This window comes from Herpailurus yagouaroundi, unplaced genomic scaffold (genome assembly GCF_014898765.1).
Source record: "Herpailurus yagouaroundi ecotype Mexico unplaced genomic scaffold, PumYag 196, whole genome shotgun sequence".
Classification (NCBI taxonomy): Eukaryota; Metazoa; Chordata; class Mammalia; order Carnivora; family Felidae; genus Herpailurus; species Herpailurus yagouaroundi.
Genome location: NW_024412427.1, coordinates 9302977 through 9321268, shown reverse-complemented (window position 1 = coordinate 9321268; position 18292 = coordinate 9302977). Strand labels below are relative to the sequence as shown.

At 39.1% G+C, this 18292-nt stretch overlaps 1 protein-coding gene across 6 annotated transcripts in view; it reads right to left on the bottom strand.

Annotated features, from left to right (window-relative positions):
• NDRG3 (NDRG family member 3) overlaps window positions 1-18292 on the bottom strand; it is a 68712-nt gene that overhangs the window by 14614 nt on the left and 35806 nt on the right. For 5 of the 6 annotated variants that reach the window (XM_040447126.1, XM_040447124.1, XM_040447127.1 and 2 more), the window contains 6 exons: window positions 13877-13982; window positions 12555-12675; window positions 10657-10719; window positions 9252-9312; window positions 7208-7294; window positions 2747-2803 (listed from right to left, as the gene is read on the bottom strand). In XM_040447126.1, coding sequence (XP_040303060.1) covers window positions 2747-2803; window positions 7208-7294; window positions 9252-9312; window positions 10657-10719; window positions 12555-12675; window positions 13877-13982 — 495 coding nt within the window. Of the gene's footprint in view, window positions 1-2746; window positions 2804-7207; window positions 7295-9251; window positions 9313-10656; window positions 10720-12554; window positions 12676-13876; window positions 13983-17252; window positions 17408-18292 lie in introns of those variants that run through there. The other variant, XM_040447129.1, reaches the window with a different exon arrangement.

Here is an 18292-nt window from a genome sequence, read left to right as displayed (position 1 = left end):
AACCCAAGCATACTATGTCTACCCACCATGTGTGAAAAGATCATAGTCTTTGAGACTTCCAATTAAAGATGTTGGACTAGGGGCGCCTGGGTGACGCAGTCGGTTAAGCGTCCGACTTCAGCCAGGTCACGATCTCGCGGTCCGGGAGTTCGAGCCCCGCGTCAGGCTCTGGGCTGATGGCTCAGAGCCTGGAGCCTGTTTCCGATTCTGTGTCTCCCTCTCTCTCTGCCCCTCCCCCATTCATGCTGTGTCTCTCTCTGTCCCAAAAATAAATAAACGTTAAAAAAAATAAATAAATAAAGATGTTGGACTAAAATACTGCTTTACTCTTTCCAGAAAAGTCCTAAAATTAACAGCAAAAATTTTTCTTTGTAGTCATAAACTCATAAGGACAAAGGCAACAGGAAAAGTAACAACAGCAATAACATTCTGAAAGTGGGAAAGCAGAAGGAAGACTATAATCGTTCATTTAGCAGACTCAGTAAGGTTGCTAGGCTGGGCAGCAGGGAGAGTGAAAGAAGTCAGCGAACGTGTACCAAGGAGCCTAAAAAGGCTCAAGGACTGTTGGCACCAGTTCTCTCTGCAAGCAGAGGGTAAAGATGGAGCTACCAAAATAAGATTAGCTCCCAGTTCTGTTAAATAAAAATATAACATCAGGAGGACATAATAATCAAAACACACAAAGCAAAAACAAACAGAATTGAAGGGGGAAATAGAAAATTCAACAATAATAGCTGGTAACTTTAATATCTCACTTTCATTCATGGATGAATAATGAGGTAGAAGATCACAAGGAAACAGAAAACTTGAACAATACTGTAAACCACCAGACCTGACAGACACCCAGAGTACACTCTACTTAATAGAAGCAGAATGAATACACATTCTTCTCATGTGTACATGAAATAGACAGACCACATGTAGAGACCATATGCTAGGACATAATAAATCTCAATAAATTAAAAAAGAAATGAAATATTAAATATATCCTCTGATCACAATGGAATAAAGTTAGAAATCAGTAATACGGAAATCTGGGAAATTAAACAAAATACTCCTAAAAAACTAATGGATCAAAGAAGAAATCACAAGGAAATTAGAAAATACTTGTTTTGTTTTGAATTAAAAACATTTTTTAAATAATTTATTTATTTTTTAATTTACATCCAAGTTAGTTAGCATATGGTACAATAATGATTTCAGGAGTAGTTTCCTTATGCCCCTCACCCATTTAGCCCATCCCCCGCCCCCCAAAATCCCTCCAGCAGTCCTGTTTGTTCTCTATATTTAAGAGTCTCTTATGTTTTGTCCCCTCCCTGTTATATTATTTTGTTTCCCTTCCCTTATGTTCATCTGTTTTGAAAAAAATTTTTTTAATGTTTATTTATTTTTGAGAGAGTGCACTTGTACACACCCTTGGGGGAGGGGCAGAGAGAGAGGGAGACAGAGGATCCAAAGCGGGTTCTGTGCTGTGGGGCTCGAACTCATGAACTGTGAGATCATGACCTGAGCCAAAGTCAGATGCTTAACCGACTGAGCCACCCAGATGCCACAGAAAATACTTTGAGATAAATGAAACTACCAAAACTTATGGACTGCAGATAAAGTGGTATGGCAAGGGAAACTTATAGCTGTAAATGCCCAGATTAAAAAAAAAAAAAGAAAGATCTCAAATCCATAACTAGCATTCCACCTTAAGAAACTACAAAAAGAGGAAACTTAAAGCAAGTAGGAGGGAAATAATAAAGATTAGAGTGGAAATAAATGAAATAGAGAATAAAAAACAGGAGAAAAATCAATAAAAAAACAACTGATTGGCTAGACTACCAAACAAAAGAGGTAAGATTTGAATTACTTTTAAAAATAGGGAGGAAAGAGGAGACGTTATTTTCAATTTTACAGAAATACAAAGAATTATAAAGGAATATTATGAATAATTTATGCCAACAAATTGGGTAACTGAGATAAAATGGACAAATTCATAGAAAGACACAAAACACCTAAAGCATCTCAAGAGATAGATAAATTTGAATAGACCTTTAGTAAGTAAAGAGATTAAATTAGTAACATAAAAAAAAAACATCCACAAAGAAAAGCTTTGGCCCAGATGGTGTCACTATGAATTCTACCAAAGATTTAAAGAAGAATCAACAGCAATCCCTCCCAAACTCTTACAAAAATTAAAACAGTACTTATCAGATCATTCAAAACCTTATTATCCACCTCGCTCTTCCCTCTGAAAAGAGGACTGGGGTTCCCTCTCCCACCCAATAATTATCCATGACTGTCATTTCCGCTATAGACTTCAGTTTCCTCACCAGTAAAACATGGGGATTAAATAAGATAATGTCTAAAGTTCTTTAAGCATTGATATTCTCTGTTTATTTTGGTTTCTCTTTTCTCTGAAATTTCTATTTTTGTGAAGCCTTTCTCACACCTCATTATGTCTCTGAAGATGTTGGGTGAGGCACGTGATGTTGTCAAACATTAACAGATGGCATGCCGTTGACAGGAACAGGTGGCAGGGGAGGGGATTCTGCCTTCCCTCATCTCTTCAAATGCCAAGAGCCATTTGGCATTGAGTTAATACCTCTCCCCCAAGATTGGTCTTTGCTGGGCCACAAGCATCCCCCTCTGCACTGGACTAGGACCAGGTGAATTCTAAGGCAACCCATCTTTCCTGAGGTAAATAAGGTTTTGCTGGAAGTCAATAAACACGGCTGTCCTAGTTGGACTAGGCACTTACCTGCCCAAAGTGATGAGCCAAAATAATGTCCACAACATTAGTTGTCAAGCCTGAGAGCTAAAAAGATAAAAATGCCGAGTCAAGGGAGTTAAGCATACATAAAAATTTATCAAACTGTCCACTTACGATTAGTGTACTTTATTGTGTACATGTCATTCTTCAACAAACTAAAGTACAGCCCAGTGTCACACATTTTCATGAGATGAGAGTTTCAAAGACACATGAAAACAAGAAACAATTCAGAAAAAAATGAAGTCTCCCTTCCAGGGAAATAATATCACCTACTTTGAAATAGGTGGCTGGAAGAAATCTTGGCCATTCCTTCTTTGAAAACTTAAGACCTAGAGCTCTTGGCTATTAGCTACTTCATTCCTGCCTGTATTTCCCACATTTACACTAGATTTATGGCCAATAAGGACTGACTTAAAACTACTCCCTTCAAGTCACCCAAGAGACAAAAATGATTTTCTCTCCTCCAGTTTTTGCTCTCTTCATTTTAGGGAGTGGGAGGAAACTGCTATGTTTATAAAATGTTCTTGCGTTTGAACATTTTTCCCCTAATTTTTTCCATTTCAAAATGATGCATATCACAGTCTAATAAATGCAGCAATCTGTGCAAATCTGCAGACTGCTAGTCTATTTTCAGAAAAATTTCCAACTCAAATTATGTTGCTGATTCCCTGTAGCCTTCTTCCTTGGTTTTATGCTTAATTCCCACTGCTGACTTGGATCAGAGGTGAAGTGCTGAACTGGGGGTGCAGATGGAGAAGAGGAGATGAGGAGACAGACAAGGATATGGGAAGAGCAGGACCACATAGTCCCAGAAAGAGTAAGGAAGAAAGAAGCCCAGAAATCTTCATAGGGGTTACTAATGATCCAATGGTCATAAATTAAAGATAATTAGAATTAACAACCAATCTCATTACATGTTTAATACTCATAAGATCGTTCTCAAGCTTTTAACAATTTTATTAGGTTATTACACATAATTTATTATACATTACTGAGAATGTTCAGGTCAATCTTAACATACCCATGTAATTAGACAGGAATGAGAACAAATTTTAAATAAGGTTGTAAGAAAGAATTTCCCCTGCATCTGGCAATAGCATCGTTAATACATTTCATCCAAAGTATGCAAATTTCTCTAGAACTTAAAAAGTGGGGAGAAATGGATAAATTTTTTAGAATCTACTCTACTGGCAGGTGGAATATATTTTAATTCTAGTATAGTTAACATGCAGTGTGTTATATTAGTTTCAGGTGTATAATATAATGACTCAACAATTCCATATATTACTCAGTGTTCATCACGGTAAGTGTACTCTTAATCTTATTCACCTATTTCACCCATTCCCCTTCCCGCGCCACCCCCACCCCCCACTTCCCTTCTGGTAACCATCTGTTTGTTCTCTGTTAAGAGTCTATTTTTTGGTTTTTTGGTTTGTCTCTCTTTTTTTTCCTTTGTTCGTTTGTTTTGTTTCTTAAATTTCAGTAGGTGGAATATTTTAATATTTTAAAGTAATATAAAAGCAACACATGCTTATCATAGAAAATTAGGAAAATATAGAATATAAAAAAGAAAATAAATCATCTGTAATGCTACCAGCCAAAGACACAACTACTAGTAACCAATTATTTTTCCTTTTTTTTTTTTTTTTAATATAGTGGGTAAGTCTCACGTTTCTTTTTCTTTCTTTGTTTTTTTTTTAATTTTTGAGTGACAGAGAGAGACAGAGCACAATGGGGAGGGGGAGACACAGAGAGAGAGGGAGACACAGAATCTGAAGCAGGCTCCAGGCTCTGAGCTGTCAGCACAGAGTCCGATGCGGGGCTCGAACTCACAAACCGTGAGATTATGACCTGAGACAAAGTTGGATATTCAACCGCCTGAGCCATCCAGGAGCCCCTCTATTTATTTATTTTTAAAGTAATCTCTACACCCAACATGGGTCTCAAACTCACAATCCCAAGATCAGGAGTCGGATCTTCTACTGACAAGCCAGCCAGGTGCCCCAAATTACTTTCCCTCTTTTTGTATGCATATCTACGTAACAAAATTGGGACATATATAGTTTCATCTATTTTTTAAGTATTGAGAATTTTCTCATTTCTTTAAATAACCAAATAAATTTTTGGTTGCAGGATATTCCATTCTATGGTTGTGTCACAATTTTATGGCTCTACAGTATTGGTACTTAGGTTGTTTCCATCTTTTTGCCCTATGCTTTAATGAATATTTTGGCTCTGTGATTTCCTAGCTGTGACCTTAAGCAAATGGCTTAATTTCTCTGTGGGATAAGAATAGGACCACTTCACTGGGCTGTCCTGAAAATGAAAAATTTAAACATAGAGAAAACATTTAAGAATAGTGCCTGCTATGTAGCAAATATTAGACATGTATTAGATTCTTAAGAAATTATTATCCTTCTATTTAAATCTTTGTAGATATCACTACTTATCCTTCAGATAAGTTCCTAGATATTGAATTACTGGATCTCATGGTTGAGTACCAATAAAGGTTCTTAATACATGTGACAAGCTGGGGAGTGGTATTTTGGAGCCTATCTCCAGTGGTGGATCAGAATGAACATTTATGGCAAGTTAAAAATACTCAGAGGCAGATATTTATTTAAAAATGAGATTGTTACATTAGGCATCTTTTAGCAAGTAATGAAAGCTTGGGTTATTTCTTCTCTGGAAAACTTTATAACATCACTGATTTAGTCTAAACCTCATAGTTTTATTTATTTATTATATGTATTTTCAGTGTTTATTTATTTTGAGAGAGACAGAGACAGAAAAGCAGGGGAGGAGCAGAGAGAGTGGGGAGAGAGAGAAATTCAAGCAGGCTCCATGCTATCAGTGCAGAGCCTGACACAGGGCTAGATCTCACAAATCTTGAGATCATGACCTGATCCAAAATCAAAAGTTGGATGCTTAACTGCCTGAGCCATCCAGGTGCCCCCAAACCTCATAGTTTTAGGTTAAAATAACATACAAATAACATTTGTACTTTGGTAGGGAAAAATGTTTCAAAACTGCTTCCTTTTCTAACCTAAAAACAGCAAATGACCTTTTCAGCACAGGTCATTTCAATGCAAATGTTATTTAATAATATGCTTTTACCCTTATTCCCTCTTTTCACTCTGGTTGTTGCTGGGATTGTTTATATTTGTAAAGTCATTAGCATGTACTCCTGTAGATTCCTATCTCCTTGAACAGATTTTAGATAACACTCTATCTAAATAGCAAATGCCACGTAGATAGCAAGTATCTTCATTTTTTCAGATGGCACACATCTTCAATCCCACCAATCTTTGGGAGCAGTGGCATGGACAAGTTATTTGCGGTTTAGTGAAGAGATTCATTCATTCATTCGTTTCACTCATGAAAACAGTGAACATGAAAACCAAAGATTGGGAGAAGATATTTACATGTATCCACCAAAGGATTCAGACACAAAATGTAGAAAGAACTCTTACAGATCAATAAGAAAAAGACTAGCAACCCGATTAAGGGGGAAAAAAAGGCAAAAGACTTGACCAGTCACTTCCTTAGAGGATACTGAAATGGCCACTAAGTTTTAGAAAAGGTGCTCTGTCTGGCATCATAGGCCCTGAGGGAAATGCAAATTAAAACCCGGCATTATTTCCCCATAAGCATTGCTTAAAATAAGAAAGATGGTATAATTAAAAATTGTTTTTTAATAACTAAACCTATTTTGCTGATGGGTGCCATATAGAAACAAGCTAGTATTACAAATAAAACTGCTCATCTTTTACGAAAATTAAAATGACTTTCAAATGTTAGGGAAGAGGTGGAACAACTGGAACTTTCATGTATTGCTGGTGTGTAAACTGGCCAAACACTGTGGAACACTGTCCGTATCTACCAAAGCTAAATATACAGCTGCCTTATGACCCATCAATTCCACTCCTAGAGACCCAGGAGAAATGAATGTGTAGGTCTATGGAGAGACAGGTAAAAGAATGTGCACAGGAACTTTACTCATAATAACCAAATAACAAACAACTTATTTTGTGTATTTATACCATAGACTACTAAACAAGAATTAAAAGAACTACCATTACACACAACATGAAAAAGAATCACTATGAATGAAAGAAGCCAGATACAAAAGAATACATATTCTATCATTCTAATTATATGAAGTTTAAGAATAGAGAAAACCAATCTATGGTGATAGAAGTCAGAAAACAGTTGTGTCTGGGAAGGAGAAGAAGTATTAATTAAAGCAAAGGCATAAGGGAATCCTTGGAGCTGGAAATATTCTGCATATTGATTGGGTGGCAATTATATATGCACACATTCATGAAATTATATACTTAAAACTTTTTGCCTTTGACTGTATACACTTCAGTGAAAAAATAAAAATAAAAATAAGACATTTTGAGAGGGGACCGAGAGATGACCCAATGAATACCATTTAGTGCTTACTTTGGAAGCTGCCCAGTCAATCCAGCCTTTAGCACAAGGGTCAACGTTAATGAGCACAAGGCCTTCCACAAGTTCTGGATGATTGAGCTGAAATAGACAAAGACAACAGTTTGAAAGTTCCACTCCCAGCATTCTTCTATAAACACTGGAGCATGGTTAATCAATTCTTATGTATTATGCCATAATGCCTCAGATTTGAAAGTAAGACTTCAGAGAGGTGCTAGGTGCAGAATATTTGGAAAAATTGCTCTTTAAGTCTGACTTAACATCTGGAAAACCAGTTCCTTAAAATGCTATGAAATGATCTTGCCTGGCAAGGATCTGTGAGGAGACATGATATTTATTTCCTCATCAGAGGAAGGCACCTGGTAGTATCTCTGCAGTTGTTTAGCTCAGGGTGGGTTCTCCCTGCTGGGAAAGTACCCTTGGAATTACTTGGCATAAGGGGCTGCTGAGGCTTAGACTGGAGAATTTCACATTCATATAGCCTTGACTCCAATAGGAGCTTCTTACGTTTTTTTTGTTTTTTGTTCTTCCCCCAGAAAGCACCTGAATGGGTGATACCACCCTACCCCAAAAGACTGTCCTATCACCCAGGAGGCATCTGAAAAACATTTCTTTTAAAAAAATTTTTTTAGGGGCGCCTGGGTGGTGCAGTCGGTTAAGCGTCCGACTTCAGCCAGGTCATGATCTCACGGTCCGGGAGTTCAAGCCCTGCGTCAGGCTCTGGGCTGATGGCTCAGAGCCTGGAGCCTGTTTCCGATTCTGTGTCTCCCTCTCTCTCTGCCCCTCCCCCATTCATGCTCTGTCTCTCTCTGTCCCGAAAATAAATAAACGTTGAAAAAAAAATAAAAATAAAAAATAAAAAAATTTTTTTAGATTTTATATTTATTAAAAAAAATTTTTTTAATGTTTTTATTTACTTTTGAGAGACAGACAGACAGAGCATGAGCAGGGGAAGGGGAGAGAGAAAGGAAGACACAGAATCTGAAGAAGGCTCCAGGCTCTGAGTTGTCAGCAAAGAGCCTGATGCGGAGATCAAACTCGTGAACTGTGAGATCATGACCTGTGTCGAAGTTGGACGCTTCACTGACTGAGCCACCCAGATGCCCCTTTTAGATTTTATTTTCAAATAATCACTACACCCAACGTGAGGTTTGAACTTACAACCCCAAGATCAAGAGTCACAAGCTCTACTGACTAAGCCAGCCAGGCACCCTTGAATTAACTAAGTAAGTAAGTAAGTAAGTAAGTAAGTAAGTAAGTAAGTAAGTAGAGTGTGTGTGAGAGTGAGCACACACAAGTGTGCACAGGGGAGGAGCAGAGGGAGAGGGAGAGAGAGAATTTTCAGCAGACTCCACACCCAGTGTGGGCTTGATCTCATAACCGTGAGATAATGACCTGAGCGGAAATCAAGAGTTGGATGCTTAACCAAATGAGCCACCCAGGCACCCACCCTGAACAAATTTCTTAATTTCTGTTTCTTAAATAGAAATCAACACAGACATTTCTATTTACACTCAAAACTCTCCAGTTTACTTCCTTTCCCTCTGATTACACTGATTATGCTCACTATAGAAAATCTGATAAACAGAAATTACAAAAATTAGGAAATAAAAACTTGTATTATCTAACCACACAACATCAGTCCCTGTTAATTAATATTTTGGTTTACTTCCCTCTAGTCCTTTCCTATGTCTATCACAAACTATGGTGAATCTGTATTTTAATTTTTTTGTTAATGTTACAGTATATGTGAATCACATATCATTACAAACTCTTCTTATAAAATTTTAATGGCTTCACAAAATTCCATACATGTTCTCTAAGAATTACGTTTTATTGATGATACCCTGCCCTCATTCGTGATTTTTCAGGTACTGTAAGTACAAAACAGGGCTTTCTACAAACCTTTTTCTGTTGTTGACAGAATTTACAGAAAAACTGACATAAGACCCACAGTAGTACCTGGTCACTAACAAAGCAGTAGAGCTGTGACCTAGGCAGTGCCTCAAGGGTAGCAGGACTAATCCTCTGTACTTACTGCAAATCTGCTGAGGATGTAAGCTCCAGCTCCAACTCCAATCCCAATGATGCTTTTCAGACTGTGAAAGGGGACATACCAACACTGATAAGATTAACTCACTTGGAGGGGACATGGCATAATGGAAAAAATACAACTGGGTTCAAATCTGGCTCTGATGCTTACTGGGTTCTAGAAGCTGGTCAAGTTTTTTTTAACTTTCTGAGCCTCAGTTCCCAATCTATAAAAGGATATAACCACCTATTTCTAAGTTGATTTTAAGGGTTAAGTGAAATATGACTAAAACCTGGAGTCATTCTAATAGCTCCCTCTCCTATCACCTCTATGTTCAACCTAACAGTAAGTCCAAAGAGTCTACCTCCAACATATTTCCATCTATCTCTATATACTTCACTCCAGCCCCAGGCATTCAGTATCTAGTCGTCTCTTGCCTGACTGCTGTAATAGTTTAATGGTCTCCTGCTTTTTCTTTTTTACTCTTCTCCAACTCATTCTCCCCACAGCTAGACTAATTCTTTTTTTTTATTAAAAAGATTATTTTTAACATTTATTTATTTTTGAGAGACAGCGACAGAGAAGGAGCAGGGGAGGGGCAGAGAGAGAGGGAGGCACAGAATCTGAAGCAGGCTCCAGACTCTGAGATGTCAGCACAGAGTCTGACACAGGGCTCAAACCCACGAACTGTGAGATCATGACCTGGGCCAAAGCCTGACACTTAACCGACTGAGCCACCCAGGCGCCTCTAGAGTAATCCTTTTAAAAAATATAAACAGCTTTACTGAAATGCAATTTAATACCTAGAGTGACCATTTAAAAGACTAAACTGAAAAAAAAAAAAGGCAAAATTAATGCACATTCTTATCTAACCCATTTTTAAATTCTATACCTGAAAGAAAAAAAAAAGACTAAATTGGGTATCACTCCCCTACTTAAAACTTTTCAGTATTTTTTTTTTGTCTTTTGAATAAAATCCCCAATTCTTACCTGATCTGTGAGACTATGTAATTGGGCTCTTGTCTATTTCTCAAATTTCATTTCATGCCTTTCTCCTACTTGCTCATTTGGTCCAGGACTTCTGGAAATACTATTCCTTCTGTCTGGAATCCTCTTGCCCTGGCTCTCTGTCTAAGTACTGGCCTAGACATGTTCTTAGAGAGGCATTGCTCAACTAGCCTTATCTCTGTAAACCTAGCCCTTCTCTAAGGCATCACCCTCACTGACTTCTCTTACAACACTTTAGTTGTGATTATTTGCTTATTTGTTGTTAATTATTCCTCCCACTAAAATGTAAGTAGGCTCTGTGAGGACAGTGACTATTCCACTTGTTCACCATCGTAGTCCCTAGATCAGACACATGGTAGAAATTCAATAAACACTGTGTTAAGGAACTGCAGAATGAACCTACCTTAAGTGGGTAAGAACAGGAGGCAGCATTTCAGCCAACTCATCCATTGTGGGGTACTGGTACCTGAAATCCAGAAGGATACCTCCTGAATTAGAATGCACCCACATTTCCCAATCACAAGAACAGCCAGAAGAGTATGGGGTTCTTAGAGAAAAGCATTCCCTTTACCAAAGGCAGAAAGGAGATGATGTGTGGAAATGACTGTGACATGCTGTGTCTCTCTCTAAGACTTCCATGCTGAGAAGAAAGGAGAAGAATCTATGTGTTTCTATTTTCTAAAGGGCAGTCTCTGGGACCAGAAGAAGCCATTTGAACAGAACAGGTAATATGGCTCTCTCTGAAGGCATTTCCAAATCCCTAACAATCACTTCAACTGGGATTGAGGCTCAGCAAACTTCCAGCAATAACAGCCAATTGAGGAGGTGGCTTTTGGTCTGGGGCTTATAATCAGGCAGCTAAAGGCAAAAATAAACAAAGCTTTACTGGGCCTAACCACACTGGACCCTTGTCTATTTCTCAAATTTCACTTCATGCCTTTCTCCTACTTGCTCATTTGGTCCAGGGCTTCTGGAAATATCATTCCATATCCTAGACTCCTCATCATGAATGCTGATTTGTTTTACTTAGACATAAGATAATGTGGTTACTTTATTGCTTTTGAATTTGGTGTATGATATGAACTACATGATCCTAAGATGGTCAAGCAAGGCTAGGAGCCGATTCAGACTAGGAACCCAAGAAAAGAAGGGAGCATCCATAAAGATTACAGAATCAAAGATGGAAAGAGACCTTAAGACAATCTAGGATCTACTCTATATGTGACAGGGGAATCAGCCTGCCTCTGCCTGAAACACTTTTTAAGTGATGGAGTGCTGTTGAGCCATTTGTACACAAAACAGAAAAAAGGAACCAGATATAAATCTTGTTGGATATAAATTGGTCATTGGTCAATTTGCATCTGAGAGACAGAACAGCCCGAACATGTCAATAACATGGATTCTGGAGCCAGACTGCCTCAGTTAAAATTCCAGCTCTGCTACGTATTTGTTATGGGATATTGGCAAGTTACTTAATATCCCTGGGCCTCAGTTTCCTCGCCTGTACAGCAGGAATAATAGTAAATCTATCCCATAGTTCTGTGAGGGTTAAATGACTTAACAGATATGAAGCGTTTAAAGCAATGTCAGGAATGCTGTTTAAGTCCAATGTAAGTGTTGGTTATTTTTTACCTGCAATGGTCTATTTCACATCAGTCCCTGGCAGAGGCAGCTCTGGAGAGCAGCCAAGGGAAAGGGGAAGAATCTGTAATTTCACAGCTTGTGCTTTCACTCCCCCTTCCAAGGTCTTTTCCGTAATTACAATGTCCATGGAAGAGTGAGGGAGACTGCGGTTCCACCATGCAAAGCAGGTTTAGGATGAGGCCAAGAGCTCCAGGGCAGCTTCTCAGAATAAATGCTTACAAAAATATTCAAATTCCCATCACTAGGTAAGGTTGGGGAGGTGCTCCTAGGAAGTACAGATGGATTGGAATTTGTTCTAGGTAGTTGGAAGTTTTAGGGAGGGACACAGAAATGACATTTTAAAAAGATGAGGAAGGGGACAGATAAAAGACAGTGACATGTGGGTGTTTCAGACACTTAAGCCTTGCAATTACAAGGTGACAGATTCCCATCTATGGAGAACCATTCCTGGACATAGGAAAATATGCAGTTTCCCTCAACAGATTGTATGCAACAGTCCTCTCAGAGCAAGGAAAGAAAGAGGATAGTTGGTTGATAAGTATAACCACAGCCTGTGCTAAAATCAACAGGAGAAATCAATGCTACTTCTCCCACTGTAGCTCAATCATTTGCTCTTCTGAATGCATGGCTTCTAGAAGGTCTTGCTTGTGGCCTTACCCTGTTGGGAAAGAAGGTGCACCTTCCTGCTGGCCTGGGGCATCCACATGACAGACAGCAAAGTGCTGGGTGATCTCTTGCATATCCTCAAAGTTAAAAAATGCATTGAAACAGGATTTATCTGCAAGAATAAAAATACTCATAAGTCACAGACTCTCTCTCTCCCCAATTTTCAACGGAGTGTCCATACAGTCCTCTTCATTTCTCTCCAGTTTTCTTCAACTCAATTAATTCCATATCATTGTCCTCTTTCACTCCTTTTATTCAATGTTCCACCAAAATGAGATGTCAGAACAATGTGATTCAAGCTGCCCTAAAGGCTGAATACCAGACATCCCAATGACCTGAAAACGACACTGAATTCTCAATTCTACAGTGTCTAAAAAATGGAAACCAATTCTGGTATTGCACAAAATAATCTTGCACCCATCATGCTGTCATTTCTCATGTACCTTATTCCCCCATCTGACACAGAGACGCTGACTATATTCCAAGAATGTGGCTAGAGTAAATATCCTGGGCTACTCACATTCACCATGTGGAAGACTGTCCCTTGGAAAAATTGCTGCAGTGTAGAGATGGGCTGCTGCTTTAATTTCTACCCTGTTAGTATAACTGCTTAAATCACTTCTCATGCTTAAGGGGCTACAAAAGCTCCAGCACTAAACTGTAGCCTCAAATAAATGTAGGCCACCTCTGAAAGCCAGAGAAGCATGGGAGAAAAACATACACATGTACAGGCTCTGAGCCTGTGGCTAGAGCCAGAATCTTATACTATCTAGAGAAGTCCACTTAAAATCACTGATGACAGGCTATAGGAAGAACACTTTCACTAATTCATTGAAGGGCTCACAACAAAGTTAAGTTGAAAAAAACCAAAGAAGTATAGACTTAAACAAAACAAACAACTGATTTCTATTCTACTCTTTTTTTTTTAAAGACACACTTTATTATTATTATTTTTTTAAGTAAGCTCTATGCCCAACGTTGGGCTTGAACTCATGACCCTGAGACCAAGAGCTGCATGCTCTATTGACTGAGCCAGCCAAGTGCCTCTCAGTTCTGCCCTTAACCAGTTCATCCTTTACCAGTTAAGACACAACGGTGAGATATAATTCCAGTATCCCCCAAACGCATTTTCCTGCACACTTCCCAGACACTTCAACCCTGCACTAATATGTGTAACAATGAGGAGGGAAGGTTAAGCCAGAGAGGAGAAAACCTGTGCTCTGTTAGAATACTGGGGTTTCTTCTTTTTAAAAATAAATATACAAAGATTAATTATTATAATAAAAAAGGAAGGTATAAAATCAAATACATACGATTGAGGCCAATGTCATGATATGTCAGAATAACTGGTCTGTTTCCCTTTGGGAGGCCTCTGATGGTGACGTGAACCACACCGTGAGTTGTTTCTATGTCATGTTCCTGTAACAAGACAATGTATTGTCTCAGCAAAGGCAGAATGTACTTCCCAGATGGCTGAAGTTCCACAATACCTATTCATTGCTATTTCTCACTAGCTGGGGCAGGATATATCACTGAACCATAAGCACACTGGAGACATGTTATGCTATATAGCATATTCCTACTTTCTAATTCCTTCCAGATAAACTAACAAATGAGGGGAAAAATACACCTTCTCATCCACAAAGCTTACTATCTTTTTTTTTTTTTTTTTTAAGTTTATTTATTTTAGAGTGTGCAGGGGCGGGGCAGGGAGAGGGAGAGAGAGAATCCCCAGCAGGCTCAGTGCTGCCAGGAAAGAGTCCCACATGGGGCTCAAACCCAAAAGTCGTGAGATCATGACCTGAGCTGAAACCAAGAGTTGGTTGCTTAACCGACTGAGCCAATCCAGGCGCTCCTAAAGCTCACTATTTTAAATGAGGCAAGTCAGGGATCTGTTGAGAATACACTTGCAAGTAGCTTTTAAAAGATCAGCAAGCTGGGTAAGGAGCCAGGTAAGACATGGGGGAAGAAAAGGAAGCAGAAAATATGAAGGAACTGCTGGGTAAAAGCCACATGTTTCAGAGCCTCTAACCTCATATTCAGCAACTAATAAGTTCAGTAGATACTTATGGGTGTGTCTGCCTAAAATCCCTTCCCTTTCCTGGCAGCTGCTCTCCTGTGTCACCCATACATTACAGGAGGCTCTTGGCTGCCAAGTTTGTAGGATGTAACCTTATGGTCATGGCTTACTGAAGAGAGGTGAGCATCTGGTCCATGGTGGGTATGTATCCTTCCCTGAGAATTTGTAACTGGGACTAAGAGATTTTATCCTCAATTTGGTTCTTCTCTTGAAAAGAGAAGCAGACTTGGGAGCTTTTAGTAAACATTTCCACTGCTCTAATTCTTGGTTCTAGCTGTATATGGTCTTAATTTCTGAGACATTCCTGAATTGCCTCTGGTTCAAGCTAGCTTGGGTGGGTTTGTTTCCTGCACCCCCAAAGAATCCTAACCAAGTCAAAGAGTAGAGTTCAAGATGTAGTCAGAACAGAGCTCAGGAACTAAACAAAGCTCGAACAAGATGCAATTGGAGCTAGGACCAGCACTAAGAGTGACTGGGTAGAAAAGAAAGGAACTGTAGAAAAGCCACTGAGGTTTATTCTAGTCCTCTTCGATGTCTGTATTTCTCAAAAATAAAAAACTATTATGTCTAGCCTAGTGAATTTTTGCTGATCAAGTCCTCACCTATCTCAGACAGTCTTATAGTAGATAAGATAAGATGAAGCTAGGATAAGATTAACTGTCAATAAGAACCCCAGCAAAGGCAAAGGGCTTCCAACTTAATTTCCTATCAAATTATGAACCTCATCAGAACTCTGGTTTCTTCTCTGATGTGGGGCACAAAATAGTCACAGGCTAATTCAGTATCAGTGTATCATAGTATCATAAGCCCCAGGCTGGAGCAGATAATCTCTATCAAATCAAGTCATGAGTGACTGTTTCTGTATTTCTCTATTTCCTATTCAGGCCTATTCAAAACACTTGGAAAGGGGATGTAAGAAATGAAGGAAAGAATCAGATACTTCAAACTGCCTATGACGTATAGGGTTTAGAAGAGATGAATATAAAGAAATAAATTCCTGTTACTACATGAGCATTTCTCTTGTAGTAATATCAGAAGTACTGAGGAACCCCTCACCCCCACCACTATCAAGTTTCTTCATTAAACAACTATTTACTGAATCCCTAACGACCAGACCCTGGACCAAGGTCTGGGGATAAAAGTGAACAAGAGAGATGTGATCCTTATTCTCACAGAGATTATGTTCTAGACAGGAAGGCAGGCAATGAACACACAAATCAACCAACCCATAATAATAGTATGTGATAAGTGCTATGAAAGAAATAAACAGGAAACCATGATAGAAAACTGAGGAGAAAGACATTAACTCTATTAGCAGCCAGGAAAGTGCAAATTAAATTTAATGAGATGCCATTTCACATACACCAGATGGCAAAAATTTTAAAGTTAGGTAACACCAAGTGTTGACCAAGATACAGAGAAACAGGAACTCTCATACACTGTTGGTAGGCATGCAAACTAGAAAAACTACTCTGTAGAACAGTCTAGTAATCTCTAGTAAAGCTAAGAGGTATCTATCCTACAGCAGTTTTACTTTTAGGTGTAATCTAAAGAAATTCTCAAACACAGTCACACACACAAAAGGATATATACAGACAGATACACTGCAGCCTTATTTATAATGTCAAAAAAATTGGAAATAGCCTAAATATTCATCAATAGGAAAACTGATAAATAATGATCTATTCATATAATGAAATACAGATTAAAATGAACTAGAAGCATTAATATACAGATAAAATCTTAAAAACATAATGCTGAGTAGAAATGCAAAAGGGTATGTATGTATCGCTTACATAGATTTTTTAAAAAGCAACATTACATAGATTGCATGTTTATATACATACATTTAAAACATAATACTTAGAGAAGGAATGTACACTAACTTTAAGATTTTGTTTCCTTCTGGGAGCTGACAGATTCAGAAAAGGAACTCAAGAAGGCTTTGATCTCTCTTGTGTTTTATACCTCCCCCTCCCCCCATGTTTTACTTCTTGAGAGAAGGAATAAAGAGGAAGAAGCTGGGTCCTGCCAAATGGATGACGCTACAGGAGAACCCAAGTTGAAGAGACTGCAACAATTTGTCAGCTTCACAATCAGGTTGCCAGAGCCTTCAGTAAAGTTTTGCTAAAATACTCCAGCTTGGTTTCAGCTATGCTACTGAGGATGGAGGGAAAAACCAGGTAACACTGTGGCCCTAAGGCTAGCAGGACCTCCCAAAGCTAGGTAATTGATAATGAGAGCATGGGGCTGGGGGGGGGGGGGGGGGCGCGGGTAGGATAGTTAGCTGTCAGGGAAGTTCAGAAGAAGGATGATGAAAAGGGAGACATAACAGAAAGGGAAACGTAACTCTGTAACCATTTCTTAATCTGGAGAAATTCAGAGTTAAAACTGGATCCCTACAAGACCTCAACTTTTTAGGGAGATCTCAGCCCCTACTTCCCCATTATAAGCCTCAAATTATGTAACGACTCAACTATTCATGGGCCAAGAGTCCTGCGCCCTATTTGGAGCAACACTTGGTTGTGGGTGTCTCATTCATTTTCAAAGTATGTGAATGTAAATGTTCTTGGTAGAATAAAAAATATGAAAAGAAAGGAGACACTCACCTCCATGTGGACTCATAAATATATCCTTTGCAACTCTGTGTGTGAATAGCTGAAACAAGTCTCCATCTGGAGATGAATGTGCAGGGACCCTGGCTATGGTCAGGCAATTGCAGGGGTGATGCTGCCGCCGCCTTTCTGCTTTAGTCAACGATCATCTGTTTCACAGCTGCTTTTCCAATTACCTCACCCTTCCCCAGCATTCTAGACAGTGTGACTACACAATGAGAGCCCCTGCTCAAAGGGCAAAGCCCAAGTAGTGTCTAACAGGCTCTGGTCATAGATCTTTCCCAGCACTCTGATTATTTATCATCTCCAAGGATATGGACTTCTTAAACACAATCCCTTTATTCTCCAGGCTATAAAATGACTTGAAATCATATTGGTTCTGTCTCCATCCTGGACTGCATCTCCTTCTTAATCAAAGACGTAACTTTAGGGGCGCCTGGGTGGCTCAGTCAGTTAAGCATTCGACTTCGGCTCAGGTCATGATCTCAACGGTTCGTGAGTTCGAGCCCCACATCAGGCTGTGTGCTGACAGCTCAGAGCCTGGAGCCTGCTTCGGATTCTGTGTCTCCTTCTCTCTCTAACCCTCCCCAACTCGCACTCTGTCTCTATCTCTGTCTTTCAAAAATAAATAAAAACATATTTAAAAAAAAGATGTAACTTTCTTTTTTCTTTATATGTTTTTTATTTATTTTGAGAGAGAGCACATACGTGAGCGGGGAGGGGCAGAGAGAGAGGGAAAGAGAATCCCAAGCAGGCTCCACGCTGTCAGTGCAGAGCTCAATGTGAGGCTTGATCTCAGGAACCATGAGATCATGACTGGAGCCAAAATCAAGAGTCCTGGACACTTAACCAACTGAGCCACCCAGGCATCCCTCAAAGATGTAACTTCCAATCGAAGAGTTTTTTTTAAGAATTTAAGAGTTTATGGGGAGGGGCTGGGGTGTGAGGACAGGTTAAACAGGTGATGGGGATTAAGGAGTGTACTTGTAATGAACACTGAGTGATGTATGGAATTGCTGAATCACTATACTGTA